General features: G+C 42.5%; 1 protein-coding gene and 1 long non-coding RNA gene across 3 annotated transcripts in view; one reads left to right on the top strand and one right to left on the bottom strand.

The window, feature by feature from the left end:
• Positions 1-1,742: 1,742 nt before the first annotated feature.
• LOC142651983 (uncharacterized) lies at positions 1,743-12,353 on the top strand. The gene is made up of 3 exons (XR_012847754.1): positions 1,743-1,811; positions 8,900-8,958; positions 12,236-12,353. It is a non-coding gene; the product is annotated as an uncharacterized LOC142651983 (long non-coding RNA).
• Positions 9,112-18,527, bottom strand: part of LOC142651982 (ATP-dependent translocase ABCB1-like) — a 61,386-nt gene continuing 51,970 nt past the window's right edge. For both annotated transcript variants that reach the window (XM_075827305.1, XM_075827306.1), the window contains exons 16-20: positions 16,146-16,302; positions 12,172-12,369; positions 11,503-11,709; positions 11,256-11,402; positions 9,112-9,602 (exon numbers count right to left, since the gene is read on the bottom strand). In XM_075827305.1, the coding sequence (XP_075683420.1) occupies positions 9,405-9,602; positions 11,256-11,402; positions 11,503-11,709; positions 12,172-12,369; positions 16,146-16,302 (907 nt within the window). In that variant the 3' untranslated portion in view covers positions 9,112-9,404. The remainder of the gene's footprint in view (positions 9,603-11,255; positions 11,403-11,502; positions 11,710-12,171; positions 12,370-16,145; positions 16,303-18,527) is intronic.

The following is an 18,527-nucleotide window of genomic DNA, read 5'->3' as shown; positions in this document are numbered from 1 at the left end:
AAATGCGTTGCGAAAAATCTGCCGTTTTTACGTGTGAACACAGCTTTACTGTTATGGGGCAGGTAGGCCAAACTACATGTTGTACCTGATTCAAAGAACACAAGATCAAATAGACCACATAAGATGTGTTACGGTCAATATAAGGCCTGATTTACACGAGCGTGTGCGTTTTGCGCGCGCAAAAAACGCTGCGTTTTGCGCGCGCAAAAGGCACTTGGCAGCTCCGTGTGTCATCCGTGTATGATGCGCGGCTGCGTGATTTTCGCGCAGCCGCCATCATAGAGATGAGGCTAGTCGACGCCCGTCACTGTCCAAGGTGCTGAAAGAGCTAACTGATCGGCAGTAACTCTTTCAGCACCCTCGACAGTGAATGCCGAACACAATATACACCAACCTGTGAATAAAAAAAGACTTTCATACTTACCAAGAACTTGCTGCTTCCCCCAGTCCGGGCTCCCGGCCGTTGCCTTGGTGACGCGTCCCACTCTTGTCATCCGGCCCCACCTCCCAGGATGACGGCGCAGTCCATGAGACCGCTGCAGCCTGTGATTGGCTGCAGCCTGTGCTTGGCCTGTGATTGGCTGCAGCTGTCACTTGGACTTAACTGTCATCCCGGAGGTCGGACCGGAGTTATCGGTAAGTCAGAACGTCTTTTTTTTTTTACAGGTTCATGGATTTTCGGAGCGGAAGTCACTGTCCATGGTGCTGAACCAGTTTAACGCTTTCAGCACCGTGGTCAGTGACTGTCTCCTGACGTCGCGTACCCGAACATTTTTTACCGGTTTCGGTCAAAACGAGTTTGGCCGAACCCGGTGAAGTTCGGTGCGCTCATCTCGAATTTGACACTCCGTTTGGATGTTTGTAAACAGAAAAGCACGTGGTGCTTTTCTGTTTACATTCAGGAGTTTGACAGCTCTTGCGCGAATCACGCAGTTCGCACGGAAGTGCTTCCGTGCGGCATGCGTGGTTTTCACGCACCCATTGACTTCAATGGGTGCGTGAGTGCGCGAAAAACGCACGATTATAGAACATGTCGTGAGTTTTTTTCTGCGCACACGCGCTGAGCGCAATTCACGCATCGTCTAAACTGCCCCATTGACTAATATAGGTGCGTACGACATGCGTGCAAAGCACGCGCGTCGCACGCGCGTATATTACGTTCGTGTAAATGAGGCCTAACGCTGTAACTTTTTCTAGTGTGCTTAGATGGAAAGGATTTTGCTGTTACAGTTTATTACAATTATTTTATGGTCACATTTAAAATATTCCACACTGAATGTCAGTTTTGTGACATAAACTTGGGGATACAAATTGATCTAAGGTAGTTGCTCTTTTAGGAAAGCTGAACTTAAGAATTTTGTAGCGTGGCATTTTGAAATAAAACAGGTAAGTACCTACGAATGCTAGATTTAATTTTATAGATTTCTTTTATTTATAGATTTATTTTTAAAGTATTAGGGTATTTTCTAGAAATTTTCGTATTTATTTGGACTATTTTACACACACTTTTTTTTAGCATTAATATGTGTAGCAATACGCTGGTGCGTCTAATAGTTTTATCCATGCAGCTATGTTCAAAAGCAGAAGAATCAAAGGTCCAGGCAGTACAGTTTGAGTGGAAGCAGCATTCACAGTGTACATAATCTGCTCAGTCACACAGACTTCTGTAGCTTCTGCTCGGCAAGAACCTTCGAGCCATGCCCTCCACATGTTATAAATAGGAGCAATAATGATGTCTACAGGGAGAATATTCAGCGTCATTAACTCCTTCCTCACCCTTAACTCCTGCCGTGCCACACCTCTGCTGTCTGGTAAGCTCAGGGAAAGATGTTTACTGCAAGCCTGTCCCTGACAATGATAGGGGACTATGGCTGGCAATGTGATGGGGCACTGTGGCTGGCAATATGAAAAGGTACTCTGGCTTTTTATACATTACTGTGTATGAACTATATAACCTTAATATTACCCATAGGAAATGTAAATGAGATATCTTTATTTCGCTTTTTATGCGTGTAATTATTGGTGTGTCTTACGATCCGGTATCTACTGGTAACATTATTTCCTTCTTAATGGTTATCATCATTACTGGAACAGTTGTGCCTGGCACATGCCAACTCCCCGACAAGGACCACTTGCAGGGCAGGCCTTTGGTTGTTTGGTGCCCTGTGCAGTACCTTCTATTTACCCCCTCTACCCTCAGCTTCCTAAAAAATCTGTGTTTTATGACTGATCAAATACTTACCAAAGTACGGTCTTATCCCTTAGATATGCCACGTGCTCACTGACCAGGCCTTCACCAAATCAGGTAACCAAATGTTACTTGTAACCAAATGTTGCTTGTGTACTCTGGAGCGCATTAAAATATAAAACAAACTTCTTCTGTATCCTCATATCAGGAGATGTTCATTTTATTTTATTTCACACAATTTACAGCTATACATTAAGACCATTATTCAAGTCTTCTACATTCAGCAACAGCAGATCACACAATGCAATCTTAATAAGATTATTTCTTAAGAATCATGTCGTAAAGTGAATTGTAGATTAAGACTATTGCTGTTCCTATATTCCAGAAAAAACAAAAAATATGAGGTTGGCAATGCCGTACTTAAAGGAACAGTGTCATCACAATATTTTTTTTAATATGTTACAGATGTTAGTGCTTTATTAAAAACGTTTATATTTATTTGTGTGTTTGTGTTTTACTTTTTCTTATTTTTACACTTTTTCTTCCCTATGGGGGCTGCCATTTTTTTTTCCATTTCTGTATGTGTCGATTAACGACACATACAGACATGGAATACGGCAGCCACAGTCCCATAGGGACTGCGAACGGGGCCCGTTCCATCCACTAACATGTACGCCGTCTGTGCGGGAACTGCGCATGCGCCGCTCCCACACAGTCCAATTTGAAATTGGCGCCGTCCGGCGCCATTTTCCTGTGGACCGGAAGTCGCGGCCGGACAGTAAGATTACTACTTCCGGTCGCGGCTTCCGGACTTGTGCACTTGGACCAGCGGCAGCAGACGGAGCGGACGGGCCGGAGGGAGCCGCGGCGGCAGGAGCAGGTAAGAGATTTCTATGTATGTTCGTGTTTGTGTACGTTTACTACTGTATGTAAACCTACTACACTGTGTGTTAGCTCAAAAAATGGCGACACACAGTGTAGGAGGTTAGACCGTTCAAACCCCTCGTTTATCCCGGCACTAGCCAGGATAAAGGAGGGGGGGGGGATGCTGAGAGCTCACTAGAGCGAGGGCTTTTTACCCAATTTTGCAATGCTGCAATTTTGGGAATAGCTCCATCTAGTGACCAGCAATGGGAAATATTATAAATTAGAATTAATTTATAATATTTCCTGACTCGTGAAAAAAAATAAAATAATTTGAACAATGTTTAATCACCTACACACTAAATGTTTAATTAAAAAAAACAAAACATGTTTTTCTGGCAACACATTACCTTTAAACCAAGTTATAGCATTCCAAATGGATTATCAGAAAAAAACATGAAGTTGTATTCCCAAAATACCATATATAAAGGAGCTATATGGACAGTGACGTCAGAGGCTCCTCCTGAATCAGAATCCTCAGCCAGAGCGTCGGCAATGCTCTGGTTGGGGATTCCACTCCTAGAGGGAGCCCCAATGGCGCTACCTACAGGGAGGGGGCTGTGTAGCACAACCTGGGAGGGGGGCTGTGTGGCACTACCTGGGAGAGGGGCTGTGTGGCACTACTTGGGAGGGGGCTGTGTGGCACTACCTGGGAAGAGGGCTGTGTGGCACTATTTACCGTGGGCACTAAATTTATAGGGGTACAAACTGGGGGCCTAACTTCTTTATGGGGGCATAAACAGGGCCTAACTTCTATATGGGGGCACAAAGGGATGTTTTCTGGCATTTTACTGCCGCTGTGAGTTCCCCCGCAAAGTGGCCCACTATGTCTGTGTTGCCAGTGGCGGATCATCATTAGGGCAGTTTGGGCGGCCGCCCGGGGCCCAAGACTCCTAGGGGCCCATGGCCGCCCGAACTGCACATGACCACACGGGCTCCCTCATGCCCGGTGGCGTCGCTAGCACCGGAGGGGGCCCCCGGTGCTAGCGGCAGCCTCATTCATTTATATCTGAGTCCTCAGGACTCAGATACCAATTAATATTATAGGCTGCAGGCCACGTTAGGCCTGCAGCCTATAAAGCGCTGGAAAGACTCCCTGCGCAGGCCAGCGTGATGAGGTACTGCATCACGCCGATCTGCGCATGCATCTAGGCCGGAGGATTCACAAGCGTCCAGCTGGGGCGGCCGCCACGGGGCAAAGTAAGTAAAATATATATATATATATATATTTTAGGTGGGAGTAGCGCTGTGTATATATTCAAGGAGGGGGGAGTGATCCACTACACTATATACAAGGGGGAGTGCTGGGTGGCCCTATATACAAGGAAGAGGGTAGCGCTGTGTGGGCCTATATACAAGGTGGAGGGGAGCGCTGTGTGACACTATATACAAGGGGGGAGTGCTGTGTGGCCCTATATACAAAGGGGGAGCGCTGTGTGCACTATATACAAAGGGGGAGCGCTGTGTGCACTATATACAAAGGGGGAGTGCTGTGTGCACTATATACAAGGGGGAGCGCTATGTGGCCCTATATACAAGGGGGGAAGTGCTGTGTAGCCCGATATACAAGGGGGGGAAGTGCTGTGTGACCCTATATACAAGGGGAAGGGGAGAGCTGTGTGGCACTATAAACAAAGGGGGCAGTATGTGGCACCATGATAATTTTATTTTTGTTTATAGGTGTGGAAATGTTGAAAAAGTGAGGAGCCGAAGACATCTGAGTGGCAGATTCTGCAGAAATGGGTCATGGCCGGGAGAAGTCGTCATGAGTTCTGGACCGGATGGAGAAGAAAAGAGGAAAAATCTACTAGAATATGAGACGTCGTCCCCTGTGAGTCCCTAGATTTATAGAGAATCTGTCACCTCTCCTGACATGTTTATTATAGGAAATCCTTGTATTTCACAAAATGTCTTTGCACAGTCCAGGACTGATAGACAATTCCCCTTGTCAGGAGGATGTATCCCTGCACAGTGTGATGCTGTCAGTATGTAGGGACACAGCCCTGTGACAAAGGGAATCGTAACACCCATTTGTTAATGCTTGCCCAAAAAGGTAGTGTTAACAATAGTTACGGCGCGGCAGGGCGGCGGTGCGGCAGGGGGGCCCAAGTTTGGGTAACAGCCCATGGCCTATGGCCTACTTAATGCACCACTGTGTGTCGCCCAAGGTTCCACATAAACTTGGAGCTGGTCCCCTCACCCGCTAAGCCCTTTAGCAACTACTGTGCCTGCTACCCTAGCAGTAACACTCTTGCTTCCCCCAGACATCTAAATGGCAAATGTTAAAGTGAATGTCTATCTTTCAACACCATTTAGTTTATATGCAAACAATTTGGTGCAAATTAATTTCATTATATATATTTTAACAGTGGTTGGAGCTCTATTTTTCTGATACAGATCTCCTTAATTTCACAGTTATAGAGCTAGATGATAACATTCTGTCTGCCAGTAACCACCCCTAGTGGCAGTTTTCTGCATATGGACCTGTACATTTCATATCACTGGATAGCTAGGCTGTTTAAGGAATCTGGGTGGCCACCATAGTAGAGACTGTAATGTCAGCCATGCTGGTTGATACCTAGCTTTCCTAGATATATGGCATAAATGAAGTGGAGGTGATAGAAATGCACCATGCCACTTCATATTCTGTTAGCTTGTTTTTTGTTCGGGTGGCCACATAGATGGTTTTATATGTACTAGATTTATACTTTTAGATTTACTTTTCATGTAGTGTTCTTTCAACCGGACAAAGATTGTAATGGAATAGTGCCACCAAGTGGACAGACTAGTATGCCAATCACATTATTCTTACCACTGTTACTTGAAGAAATTTCTTTAGTGTGACAAATCACTCTTTATTGTTTACTAAGATATGAACTTTTTAAAGTATGCATTTTTCACTTAAATATGTTAGTTTATATTACATTAACCTTATCACCCTGTTATTGATCTAGTTTCTTTTTCCCATTCGAGCCCAAACCACAACATAATTTCAGTGGACGTCATAAGGATGAACTGTATGTTGCGCTTTCATGTTTTTTCACAAATTGATCACACCAGTGGGAGTTATATTCTTATTTCTGAAAAATTAGAGATGTCAGGGTAATATAAAATTCACAAAAAATATGCATGATGATGAGAATAATGATTTACCTCCCTAAAAGTCAGCAGAAAATCAATACAAGCAGCTTTGACGTATGTATTCTTAGTATACCTATAGTTTTCTTAAACAAAATATTATATATGACAATGGCAACTATCAAGGAGTAAGATAGATTAGGCAGCACGTGAACAGTCAGTTCTTGAACCCGATGTATTGAAGCAGGAAAAATGGGCAAGTGTAAGGATCTGAGCGACTTTGACATGGGCTAAATTATAATGGCGAGACGATTGGGTAAGAGCATGTCCAAAACGGCAGATCTTCTGAGGCATTCATTGTATGCAGTGGCTAGTACCTACCAAAAGTGGTTCAAGAAAGTACAATCCGTGAACTGGCGACAGGGTCATGAGCGCCCCAAGGCTCATTGATGTGTGTGGGGAGAGAAGGCTAGCCCATCTGGTCTGATCCCACAGTAGAGCTACTGTAGCGCAAATTGCTGAAAAAGTTGCTGCTGGTATGATATAAAGGAGTCAGAACACACAGTGCATCGCTTCTATCAGCGTTTTGGGCTGCGTAGATGGTGAACCATTTATGAGATCAGAGGTGGATTTCAGACTACCTCTGACTCTCTGTAGGCACTGTAGCTAAAGTGACTGAAACCTGCCAGATAGGATCCCAGAAATGGAGCCCCATAAATTTCCCCAAATAATTCTAAAGAAAAACACCATGTACACTAAAACATCAACCTCATATCCAGTATTATTTCCCAGCGTCCAATCCCTCTGAAAAACTTTCAGGGTTAAATTTTAGATTCAATGAGGTTGAAGTAGCTGTTCACCAAGGCATAGGGTGTATTTTACCGCGATTTACCGGGATTTTGCTAATCACATGTGTTTTTTCCATGCAGTTTTTGGCCGCGCGGCGGGCAAAAAACGATGCAAAAACCGTTTCGTGTGAATACAGATTTAATTGCGGAAAATCTGCAGCGTGTTACAGTAGCAGCAAAGTGGATGAGAATTGAACACATCTCACCCACACGCTGTGTAAAAGACACCCAAAAAAGTTCATAAATTTTAATCTGCAGGATGTCAGTTTATGATGTCGAATAGCTGCTTTTCTGTTGCTGGTTTTCCTCATTGAATTCAAGGGGAGGCAATAGTAGATGTTGTGATTTTTGCGGCAGAAAAGCTGTGATTCCACAGCCTAAATCGAAGCTCAGAAAAAAAAAAAAATCTCATACTTACCCAGATCTCCCAGCCTGGCCTCCAGGGATGACGTTTCATCCCATGTGACTGCTTCAGCCAATCCCAGGCTGCAGCGGTCACATGGGATGAAACTTCATCCCTGTAGGTAAGGCTGCAGGACATCAGAGGATGCGTCGCCATGGCTACGGGTAAGTATGAGCTTTCTTTTTCTTTTTACCTGCTATTTTCTGCAGCGGACATTCCAGCCGGAAAACTGCACCACAATTTGTGAACATACCCTTAGAATGATTGAATTTCTGACTTTAAACCAACAGTCCAGATCATAAAGTGTTTTGTGGAATAATTTGGAGTTGAAATGGGTTTTGGGATACATTTGGTGGATTACAGACTACCGTGGGTTCTGGTCTATAATGTACCAGACTAAACTTTAAAAACAAAGAAATTCTGGAGCCTATTCATGTAGTAGAAATATACAGTACAGAGCATTAAAATCGTATTGGTATGTAATAATACCAATTAAAGGGTTTTTTCCCATGAGAGACATTTATGACATATCCACAAGATATGTCATAAATGTCAGATAGATGCGGGTCCCACCTCTGGGACTTGCACCTATCTCTAGAACGGGGTCCCCTAAACCCTGTTCTGCCGCTCTTTGTTGCGGCAGAAGCAGATGAATTCTCACCATGGATTAGGAAACATCGTAGCTCGCTGAGCTACGCTGTTTCCGTAAGTTCTATAGAACTAAATGGTTGTTACGGAAACAGCGTAGTTCGCATGCTACGTTGCTTGCGTAACTGCCATTCACTACTATGGGACTTAGGGAAACAGCGTAGCTCAGCGAGCTACTCTGTTTTTGTAACTCCCGACCATATAACCAGAAAGTGGCCAGGAAGCAGCGAGAGCAGGAAAAGGTAGAAAAGGGTTTAGGGAAACCAGAAAATTGCCATTAAAGGGGTTTTCCCATGAGGGACATTTATGACATATCCACAGGATATATCATAAATGTCAGATAGATGCAGATCCCACCTCTGGGACCCGCACCTATCTCTACAACGGGGTCCCCTAAACCCCATTCTACCTTTTTCTGCTCTCGCTGCCTCCCGGCCACTTCCCAATTATATGGTCGGGAGTTACTAAAACAGGGTAGCTCGCTAAGCTGCGCTGTTTCCCTTAGCCCCATAGTAGTGAATGGCAGTTACGGAAGTAATGTAGCATGCGAGCTACGCTGTTTCCGTAATTACCATTCAGTTCTATGGGGCTTATGGAAACAGCGTAGCTCAGCGAGCTACGCTGTTTTAAAAAATACTAGTGGAGTCCATATAATTTCTATCCACAATTAAATTCCCATATTTTAATAATTTAGGACTGTAGTTGAGTTTGGGCTTATATATGACAGCCCCTATCGGTTCCTGTAGACGTTCTCTCTGTTGGTTAATTTGTTTTTAATTGGGATACCATTTGCACTCTCACTTCTCTCAGGGAGAAAAATCTAAGACGAAAATTAGCATGTAACACAATCCACCGCGTCCGGACTTCAGGTTGGTTCATACTTGCATTTTTTTTTAAGTATGTTTTAAGTAAAAATAAAATATATATATTGACAGATCCTATTCATTTTCATAAGAAAAAAACTGATGCAAAATTTTATAAACTTATGTTTTTATTTTGCTATGTTTTTCCCTTTTTCTCCTTCAGTTAGGCTTCATACACACAAAAGTATTATAGATCCATGTTGGATTCGTAATACAGCACCCAAAGAAATTATGGACCTACACTGTACCGTGTACTGTATGGTGCCTCTGATTTAATACAGAGGCATACAGAGATTTTTTCACAGAGATGTATTCTCCCCTCGAATCATTGCTTACAGGGGAGAATATACTACTTTACAGATCCACCCTGCGGTGGCACATGGCGTGCCTATGGCTTCATAATATGGACCTATAGGACCTTCATATACAGGCTTTCCTATGTGCACGAGACCTTACTTTGAGACCTGTGAGTTCACAAGAGCATAATATTCAGCCTGCTTAGCCAAAAGCTGGTCATGAGTGCCATATTCCACCACTTTCCCATTCTTTATCACTGCAATAATGTCAGCGGTCTGTATTGTGCTTGGCCGGTGAGCAATCACTATGCATGTGCGTCCTTGTCTTGCATTATCCAGAGCTTGCTGCACAATCTGTGAAAATAAATTACGTTTTACACTGAAATATTGCTTTACAATGGTAAGCAGACAGTATTAGACAATAAGGCAGCAATGATGTGGCTTAGGTAATAAAGCTAAATAATCATATTAGGACTGCAGTTAGGGTGGGGGTTCATGCAAGACAGCATTCAAACCCAAGTCTATAGATACAAATGTTAAAATGTCAACCACATGCCAAAAGAACACTCTTTCGGCATGTGTATGGCCATAGAAAACTACAATATGAGCAGTCACACTCTACATTTGGATACCTTTTTAATACCCAAACATTTCATTTTGATCTAGTTCATAAGTGTGGTCTGAAAGGTGCTTTACCTGAAATAAACTTGTGAACATGGAACCTCAAGAAACCCTTTAGGGCAGGACTTTTCAACCTTTTTCTACTGGGGCCTCAGCATTGGCCAAAGTCCCATGAAAAAATAAAAAATGTATCTCAATTTGTCTCCTGAACCCAGTATAACATTAAAATGAACATAAAAGGAGTCAATTATGTTGCTAAATCAAAGATTGGTGAAGCCAGGGAAAAGCCTGTGCATCATTTGGACAAAACACCATTTTTATGAAGCCCATGAAAAATTCCATAAAGTTATGTGCGGATTTTGTTGGGTTGCATTGCAGATTTGTTCCCACAGTCTGTCTAGACTGGCAAAATGGCTCGCCATTTATTGTGCTGATCGGCAGGGGGCCCTGGGGATAGGCCATCAAAGTTTAAAGCTAGAAGGAGTTCTCCAGGATTTAATTTTTACATTTTCAGCACTAAACATATTCAATTTTATTGATGTATTGGGCCTAACCAGCATATAAACTTCCCTATTTTTTTCCCTATTGAAATGAAGAGAGGTTGTTAGTTAACAATTCCTTAAAGGCTATGTAAACCTTTGAAAATATTTTATGTTTAATAAAAATATCTATCAGTGTGATTTGTGCAACTTTCTCAATAATTTTTATTAAAAAAGATTTTTACTTTTTGAGATACAGCTGCTTTGTATCCTGTGTACACAGCAGCTGTTTCTAGCGCTAAAACCTGTATCCGTCAGGTCAGCGGCACTGATGGGTTCAGTGTCAGCGTGTCTCTGATAAGCAGGATCCACCAGTTATCGATCACATTTACTTATGAACTTACTTAGATGTGATCGGTAATAGCTTGAGCCTGCATGTAAGAGACACGCAGGACCCGCTGACACTGAACCCGTCAGTGCCGCTGACCTGACGGATACAGGTTTCAGCACTAGATACAGCTGCTCTGTATACAGGATACAAAGCAGCTGTATCTCAAAAAGTAAAAATAGTTTTTAATAAAAAGTAATTAGAGAGTTGCACCAAACACACTGATACACATTTTTATTTAACAAAAATAAATAAAAATGTTTTCAAAGGTGTACATAGCCTTTATTAATTAATAATAAGTATAGCTCTACGGTGAAGTTACGCTTTATGTAATGATGGAGATCACAGTATAGATATAAAGAGAACAGCAAAGAGAAAGGTTGCTTAGGACTCATACACATTAGAAAGTCCTATCTACAGGCCCAGGACAGTGACAAATTAAGTCCTTAAGGGTTCATCTTTACTTGATTGGTGTGGCCCTATTTTCGCCTTGCACACTTATAATTTTTATTTTGTTACCTTCTCACTTTCAGTATCAATTGCAGAAGTGGCTTCATCCAGGAGTAAAACTTTTGGGTTTCGTAGAAGAGCACGGGCAATGGCTATCCTTTGCTTTTGTCCACCTGAAAGTTGAGTTCCCTTATCACCAACACAAGTGTTATATCCCTACAATAAAAATAGGAAAGAAAAAGAAAAAGTCAGAAAGGTTGAATTAGGAAACAAAAGGGCTAAAAGTTTAGGTATATGATAATAGATAATAAATTACTTGTGGCAAACTCTTAATGAAAGTGTGAATATTGGCTACTTTTGCTGCCTCTATAATGTCTTCCTGTGGAACAGATCTACTGTTGTCTCCATACTCTATGTTCTCTTTGATGCTGCAGTCAAAAAGGATTGGCTCCTGTGACACAATGCCCAGCTGAGACCTCAGCCACTTCAAATGTAAAGACTTGGTGTCAATTCCATCAGCAAGCTGAAATATAATATCAACTAAATATAATATGTAAAGTTATCATATACTTCCATTACATACAAAACATTTACCTCAATAATGAATGGTAATGAATGGTTCACCAATTTTCAAAGACCGTATTAGAGTATTCTGAGTTAGAAAATAGCTACAAAGAGCATCTTGCTTTGGAAGACCCAACATGTCCGTGCATTACATGGACAACCCGTTGAGTTCAGAGGACACTGTGTAATGATACATATCACAATGCCATTTAACTGCGGGGGAAACTGAACAATTTCTGCATCACCTGCTGATTTTAGCCATAGAGGTCCCCAGGTAGGTTAAAGTTTGGTGGGATGGAGTTTTGTGAACGTCTAAATATTTGTATACTGTATGTTTCTTGTGTACTTTTGTATAATACATGACTCTATGGCCAAAATATTATTCTAATACATTTTACATATAGTAAAGCAAAAACATTACCACTTGTCCTTCAGCAGGGTCATAAAATCTCTCCAATAGCTGAATCAATGTACTTTTTCCACAGCCGCTGCTACCGACCAATGCGAGTGTCTGACCTTTACAAACTTTCATGCTAAATCCCTGAAGAATCTGAACATTTGGTCTGGTTGGATAAGCAAATTGGATGTTTTTAAACTCAAGATTTCCCTCCATTTGGTTCTAAAATACATATTAAAAAAAAAGTTATTCAGAGATGCAGTCTGTCTGTCTGTGGCTTATGTCTATATGGTTTTGAGAAAAATAACTAATATTGTTATAACAATAAGTGATGTCAGGGGTAGACGTAGGCAGACACCTAGGGCATTATCAAGGGGGTGCGCAGTTTGTTTTTTTTTGTGTTTTTTTTGTATTTTACCAACCAGTGTTTCCCTTTATAAAGAAGAACGCTGGGAATTAATAAAGAAAGGAGCAACAGGGGGCAATTAAATTAATTATTGTCCATCCACCAACTATATTGCTGAACTTCGGGGACTGAGGGGGCCTTCTGAAACAACCAACTTGGGCACCAATAGAGCTTGTCCTGCCCCTAAGTAGTATACCTGAGTAGTATAGAACCATTGCAGATGGTGGATGACATTTTTACCTACGGGGTCCAGACCTATATTCGCCTCTTAATAATTGTGTTGCAGCTTACTCCGTATGAAACGCCAGTCTTAATAAATCTCCCTCACAATGTCTTTTTCAGATGGTGCTCAATCTAGTATATTCTCTAAGGGTGTAACAACATGACCTTTCAGATGAAAAGCCATGAGAATGAATATTTTTTTGAAGATTAAAATTTTGTTTCCTGGCTAAGCTGAAATAAAGCCACAACCAACACCACAGGACATGGAGAGGATCCGGTTACGCATTCCAAGTTCTGCTCATCTAGATTATTTACTATTTCTGTCATGAACAATCACTATCACATCTTTATTTAAAATTACAACACCTCCCTCAGACGAGATTTTCAGAGTTTCTCAAGATTATCTGTAATCCCCACTTGAGGTTCTAAATGTTTCTCAGAAGGCCATTAATAATATATGAATTTTCTTTGCATTTTTCCCTATTACAGCCAGTAAACATGATATTTTGTGGGTCTTTTCTAATAAAGACATAATATCACTATGTAAATGTTTAAGACAATGCCCCATAAATCTTATGCTGCCAACTAATACGTGAAAAAATATTATAAAGTAGAATATGTAGGTCTTTCTTTCTGTGGATACACAATATTTATATTTCTATATATAAAGTGTTCTTTTTTTTGTATAAAAAAACAACAACTTTGTAATGAAAATCTTAGTTCTATTATACAGGATTTTTTCGTTTTCTGAATGCAGCCAGCAATGGATGTATCCATTCTGGTTGTTATGTCTTTGTCATAGTTGCATAGTTATTTAGTTAGTACGGTTGAAAAAAACAAACTATTTTCCATAAATTTCAACCAAGGGATGGGAGAAAGGGACTCCAAATGATCAAAGCAAAGGTTAAAAAAAAATACCCATAAAGGCATAAACCAATCTGCCCTAAAAAGGAAAAATTTCCCTCCTGATCCCAAGTGGCAATCCGACTGGATGAACATTCAAATAGGAATTCTATACATTGACATAGGCGCTGATATTTTTTGTTCTAAGCCTTTTTTAAAGCCATCTACTGTAGCTACTGTGACCAGCTCCTGCGGTCGGCTATTCCATAGATTCACAGTTCTCACAGTAAAGAAGGCTTGTCACTTCTGGAGATTGTACCTTTTTTTCTCCAGACGGAGGGAGTGTCCCCTTGTTTTTTGAGGGAATTTTTACAGTGAACAGGTTTTCACCATATATTTTGCATGGGCCATTCATATGTTTATACAGTATAAGTTAATCATGTCCCCCCTTAGTCGTCTCTTTTCGAGACTAAACAAATTTAATTATTTTAATCTTTCCTCATAACTTAGATTCTCCATGCCCCTTATTATTTTGGTTGCTCTTCTTTGTATTTTTTCCAACACCAGGACATCCTTTCTATGAACTGGAGCCCAGAACTAAGCTGCATATTCCAGATGAGGCCGCACTATTGAATCATATATTCTGTTCCTGTCTTGCGAGTCCATGCCTCTTTTAATACACGACAATATCTTGCTGGCCCTTGAAGCAGCTGATTGACATTGCATGCTGTTATTTAATCTATGATCTACAAGTACACTCAGATCCTTCTCAACGAGTTTTTCTCCTCTTAGGACATATGATGCATGCAGATATTATTAGTACCCAGATGCATAACTTTACATTTATCCATATTACAAACTCATTTGCCAAGTGGATGCCCAAACACTGAGTGTGTCCAAGTCAGCTTGTAATTTCTGAACATCTTCCATAGATTGAACTATATTACATAGCTTGGTGTCATCTGCAAAAATAGAAACCGTGCTATTAATCCCATCCTCTATATCAGGGGTCCTCACCTGGTGGACTGTGGTTCGAATCCAGATGGCTGATGCCAGTTGCTCGGACTAGTGTCAACGCTAGCACCGGGAATTCGGGCCAGTTTCCCCAGTTTTTGGCCCGGTGGCCCGGATCCCCGGACAACTGCCACGTTCAGGACGCAGATATAATTGAATACTGTGGTGGAGCAGAGAACCATCAGCTTCCTGCTCTACCATTCAGTAGGCTACAGGTGATATTAGGCCTGCACATAGACATGATCTATGCACAGGCCGGAGCAATAATGTCACTGCATCGCGCTATCCTATGCAAGCGTCTTGTCTCGACGTCTCATAGGTGGCTGGCCTAACATAGCTGAGGAGGCTAGCTGTGCAGCTTCAGACGTCGTGCGAATGGGGCTAGGTGAGTGCAAGTTTGTTTTATTTGTTTGGGGGGTACTATTTTTTAATAGGGGCACTATCTACACGGGAAGTGTGGCTTTATCTACAGGGGGCATTGTGCCACTATCTACAGGGTGCACTGTGGCACTATCTACAAGAGGGTTGTGTGGCACTATCTAAAAGGGGGTTGTGTGGCACTATCTACAGGGGTTATGTGGCATTATCTACAGGGGGCACTGTGTGTGGTACTATCTTTCTGTTTTCTTGTCATTGTGAGATCATCAAAAACACCAAAATGAAGATAATTCCGCACGCCATAGGAGGTCTGTAGTAGGTAACGCCTACCCATCCACCCCACGTAAATTAACATTCTAATGACATGGACCCATCCAAATTGCTTTAAGTTTCTACTTAGATGGCAAATGGGTGCTCAAACAGTGGCATTGGCAGGATCCTGTACTGTGACAGGTAACTGAAAACAATTATATCCCTGTAAGTAAAAAGTGGTAACAGTGCTTTTATTGAGCACTGTGTTCCCAAATGCAGAAGCATTCAGTCAGCTGCTAGGGACCCACGTGACTTCATGTAGAGAAGATGCGACCTGTGTCTACTCTGCATGTCTATATACAGATCACTTGTGACAGTAATCTAATGGGCTACATCAAGATCACTATTTGAATACTGTTATAGGTGATTTACATATTGAGACAAATAACACAGAAATCACGTATTTCTGCTAATCTCAGCCAACATGCCCCAGTATTACAATTCCTGTTTAACACAAACTAATTTTGCATCGGCATTATGGTCTAAAACATTCGTAAATTCATATCACCCACAATTTATGTTACATAGAAAATTGACTCTTAGCCACTAATTTTTGCTTTTTCAACCCTGTCCCTATCTGGTCTTGCGGCTTCATTTAAACCTTTCTTTACCTGTGTGATTATCACCCATATTCCAATAGTCCAGCACATCTGACAATCCAATACCTCGGTGGTCCCAACAGTGCCTGATCATCTGAATTCTGCTGTATTTGTACTGCCCCATTATAATTCACAACACTTTACAGAGATTCTTTCCACTCATATCTGTTCATGTCCCTACTGCAATATACACAATAAGGAAAAACAACTAAGATATTATTTACCAATGTTTCTCCTTCTTCACTGTATACGTCAATAGCTGGTTTTCTGTCCAACAACTGAAAAATATGTTGAGCTGATAACTTTGCTTTTCCAAAATCGATACCCATGGAACTGGACTGCGCAATATGAGCAGCAGAAAAAATAACAGTGAAAATAACTCTAAAAAAAAAGACATAGTATCAACAATCCATCAATAATAAAAAGTTAACATAAAAGCATAGGTGTACAATAATAAAATATAATACCATGTATTGTCATCTGGTGCAGTGCCTTTCAAATAGGAATTAGCCAGTTGTTGGTGGGGCGCAACTGGGTAAGCAAATTTGACAGAAGTGATAATATGCAGCACCTTTCTGTGATTATCTTTTCTTTACATTTATTCAAATATTACCATGGACTACAAGCAACCAATGGTAAGGCCTAGGAATCACCATGTTCTTGCTGGTGAGGAGCAGGGCCGGCCTTAGGATAGATGGCGCCTCATGCGAAATGATCTTTCGGCGCCCACCCTCATCCTTAAAAAAAAAAATGCCCCATAAAAAAATGATAATGCCCCTTTAGTGCCCCATACAGTATAATAATAATATTTAATAATATAATATAATACAACCCCTTTAAGGACACATTATTTTGTCCTCTAATTGTGCCCACAGTATTATGCTCCCTGTAGTACCCCTACGCAGTATAATGTCCGCTTAGTGGCCCCCACACAGTATAGTGCCCCCTGTAGATATTGCCATACAGCCTCCCTGTAGACACTGCCCTAATCCTCCACCTCCTCCTTGTAGATCGTGCCATACAGCCCCCCAACCTCCCCCTTCTAGACAGTGCCATTCAGTCCCCCACCTCCCTCTTGTAGACAGTGCCCCCAAACAAAAACAAAAATTGTACTCACCTAGGCCTCGTTCCCACGACGAACTGAGCTGCTCCACGACGGGATCCTGTAGCCTATTACAGAGTTTCCCAACCTTTTCGGAATCGAGGCAGCACTGGAAAAATAAAATTTCCTCAGGGCACCCCTACCAAAAATTTTTTAAGAAAGACAGAAAACGGCTAAAAAAAAACAAAAAACACTACACTTGTAGGGTATGTTTACACACTTTTTTTGTAAGGCAAAAAAAATCTTGTGTTTTTTCTTAAATAGTTGAAGCTAATGCAAAAGACGCAGGCAAAAAAAGCTCCATATGGGCGCCGCAGGTATTTTCTGCCTCCTATTAATTTCAATTGGAGGTCAGAGGCGAAAACCACTTGAAGGACATCAGCTCACAGTAAAATGACCATCAGCCCCCCACTCACAGTAAAATGACCATCAGCCCACCACTCACAGTAAAATGACAAAAAGCCCACCACTCACAGATTGCCCCTGTGGGTACCACCACACAGCGCCTTGTAGGTAGCACCACACAGCCCCTTGTAGGTAGCGTCACACAGCCCCTTTTAGGTAGCGCCACACAGCCACCTTGTAGGTAGTGCCACACAGCCCCATTGTTGGTAGCGCCACACAGCCCCCTTGTAGGTAGCATCATACAGCCCCCTTGTAGGTAGTGCCACACAGCCCCCTTGTAGGTAGTGGAGGACACATCCCCATTGTTGGTAGCGCCACACAGCCCCCTTGTAGGTAGCGCCACACAGACCCCCTGTAGATAGCGCCACACAGCCCCCTTGTAGGTAGCGCCACACAGCCCCCTTGTAGGTAGCGCCACACAGCCCCCTTGTAGGTAGCGCCACACAGCCCCCTTGTAGATAGTGCCACACAGACCCCTTGTAGGTAGTGCCACACAGCCTCCTTGTAGATAGCACTACACAGCCCACTTGTAGATAGTGCCACACAGCCCCCTGTAGATAGCGCCACACAGCCCCCTGTAGATAGCACCACACAGCCACCTTGTAGAGTGCCACACAGCCCCCTTGTAGAGAGTGTCACATAGACCCCAGCAGAGAGTTCCACACAGCCCCCTGGTAGGGAGTGACACACAGCCCCCTTGTAGGGAGTGCCACACAGCCCCCTTGTTGGTAGTGCCACACAGCCCACAGCCCCCTTGTAGGTAGTGCCACATAGCCCTCTTGTAGGTAGTGCCAGACAGCCCACAGCCCCCTTGTAGATAGCAACCCCCCCTTCCTGTAGATAGCGCCACTGTAGCTCCCTAAATGGACAGTGACATCAGGGGAAACTCGGGAAGCAGAATCCCCATCCACAGCATTGCCGACGCTGTGACTAGGGATTCCACTCCAGGAGAAGCTCATGTCGTCTGTGTCCATTTATGGACAGTGACTTCATTGGATTCTCGTGGAGTGGAATCCCTGGTCACAGCGTCTGCAACGCTGTGGATGGGGATTCCGCTTCAGGAGTTTCCCCTGATGTCACTGTCCATATATGGATAGAG

The sequence above is a fragment of the Rhinoderma darwinii genome, chromosome 5 (genome assembly GCF_050947455.1).
Source record: "Rhinoderma darwinii isolate aRhiDar2 chromosome 5, aRhiDar2.hap1, whole genome shotgun sequence".
NCBI classification, from domain to species: domain Eukaryota; kingdom Metazoa; phylum Chordata; class Amphibia; order Anura; family Rhinodermatidae; genus Rhinoderma; species Rhinoderma darwinii.
This window is presented reverse-complemented; position numbering and strand designations above follow the sequence as displayed.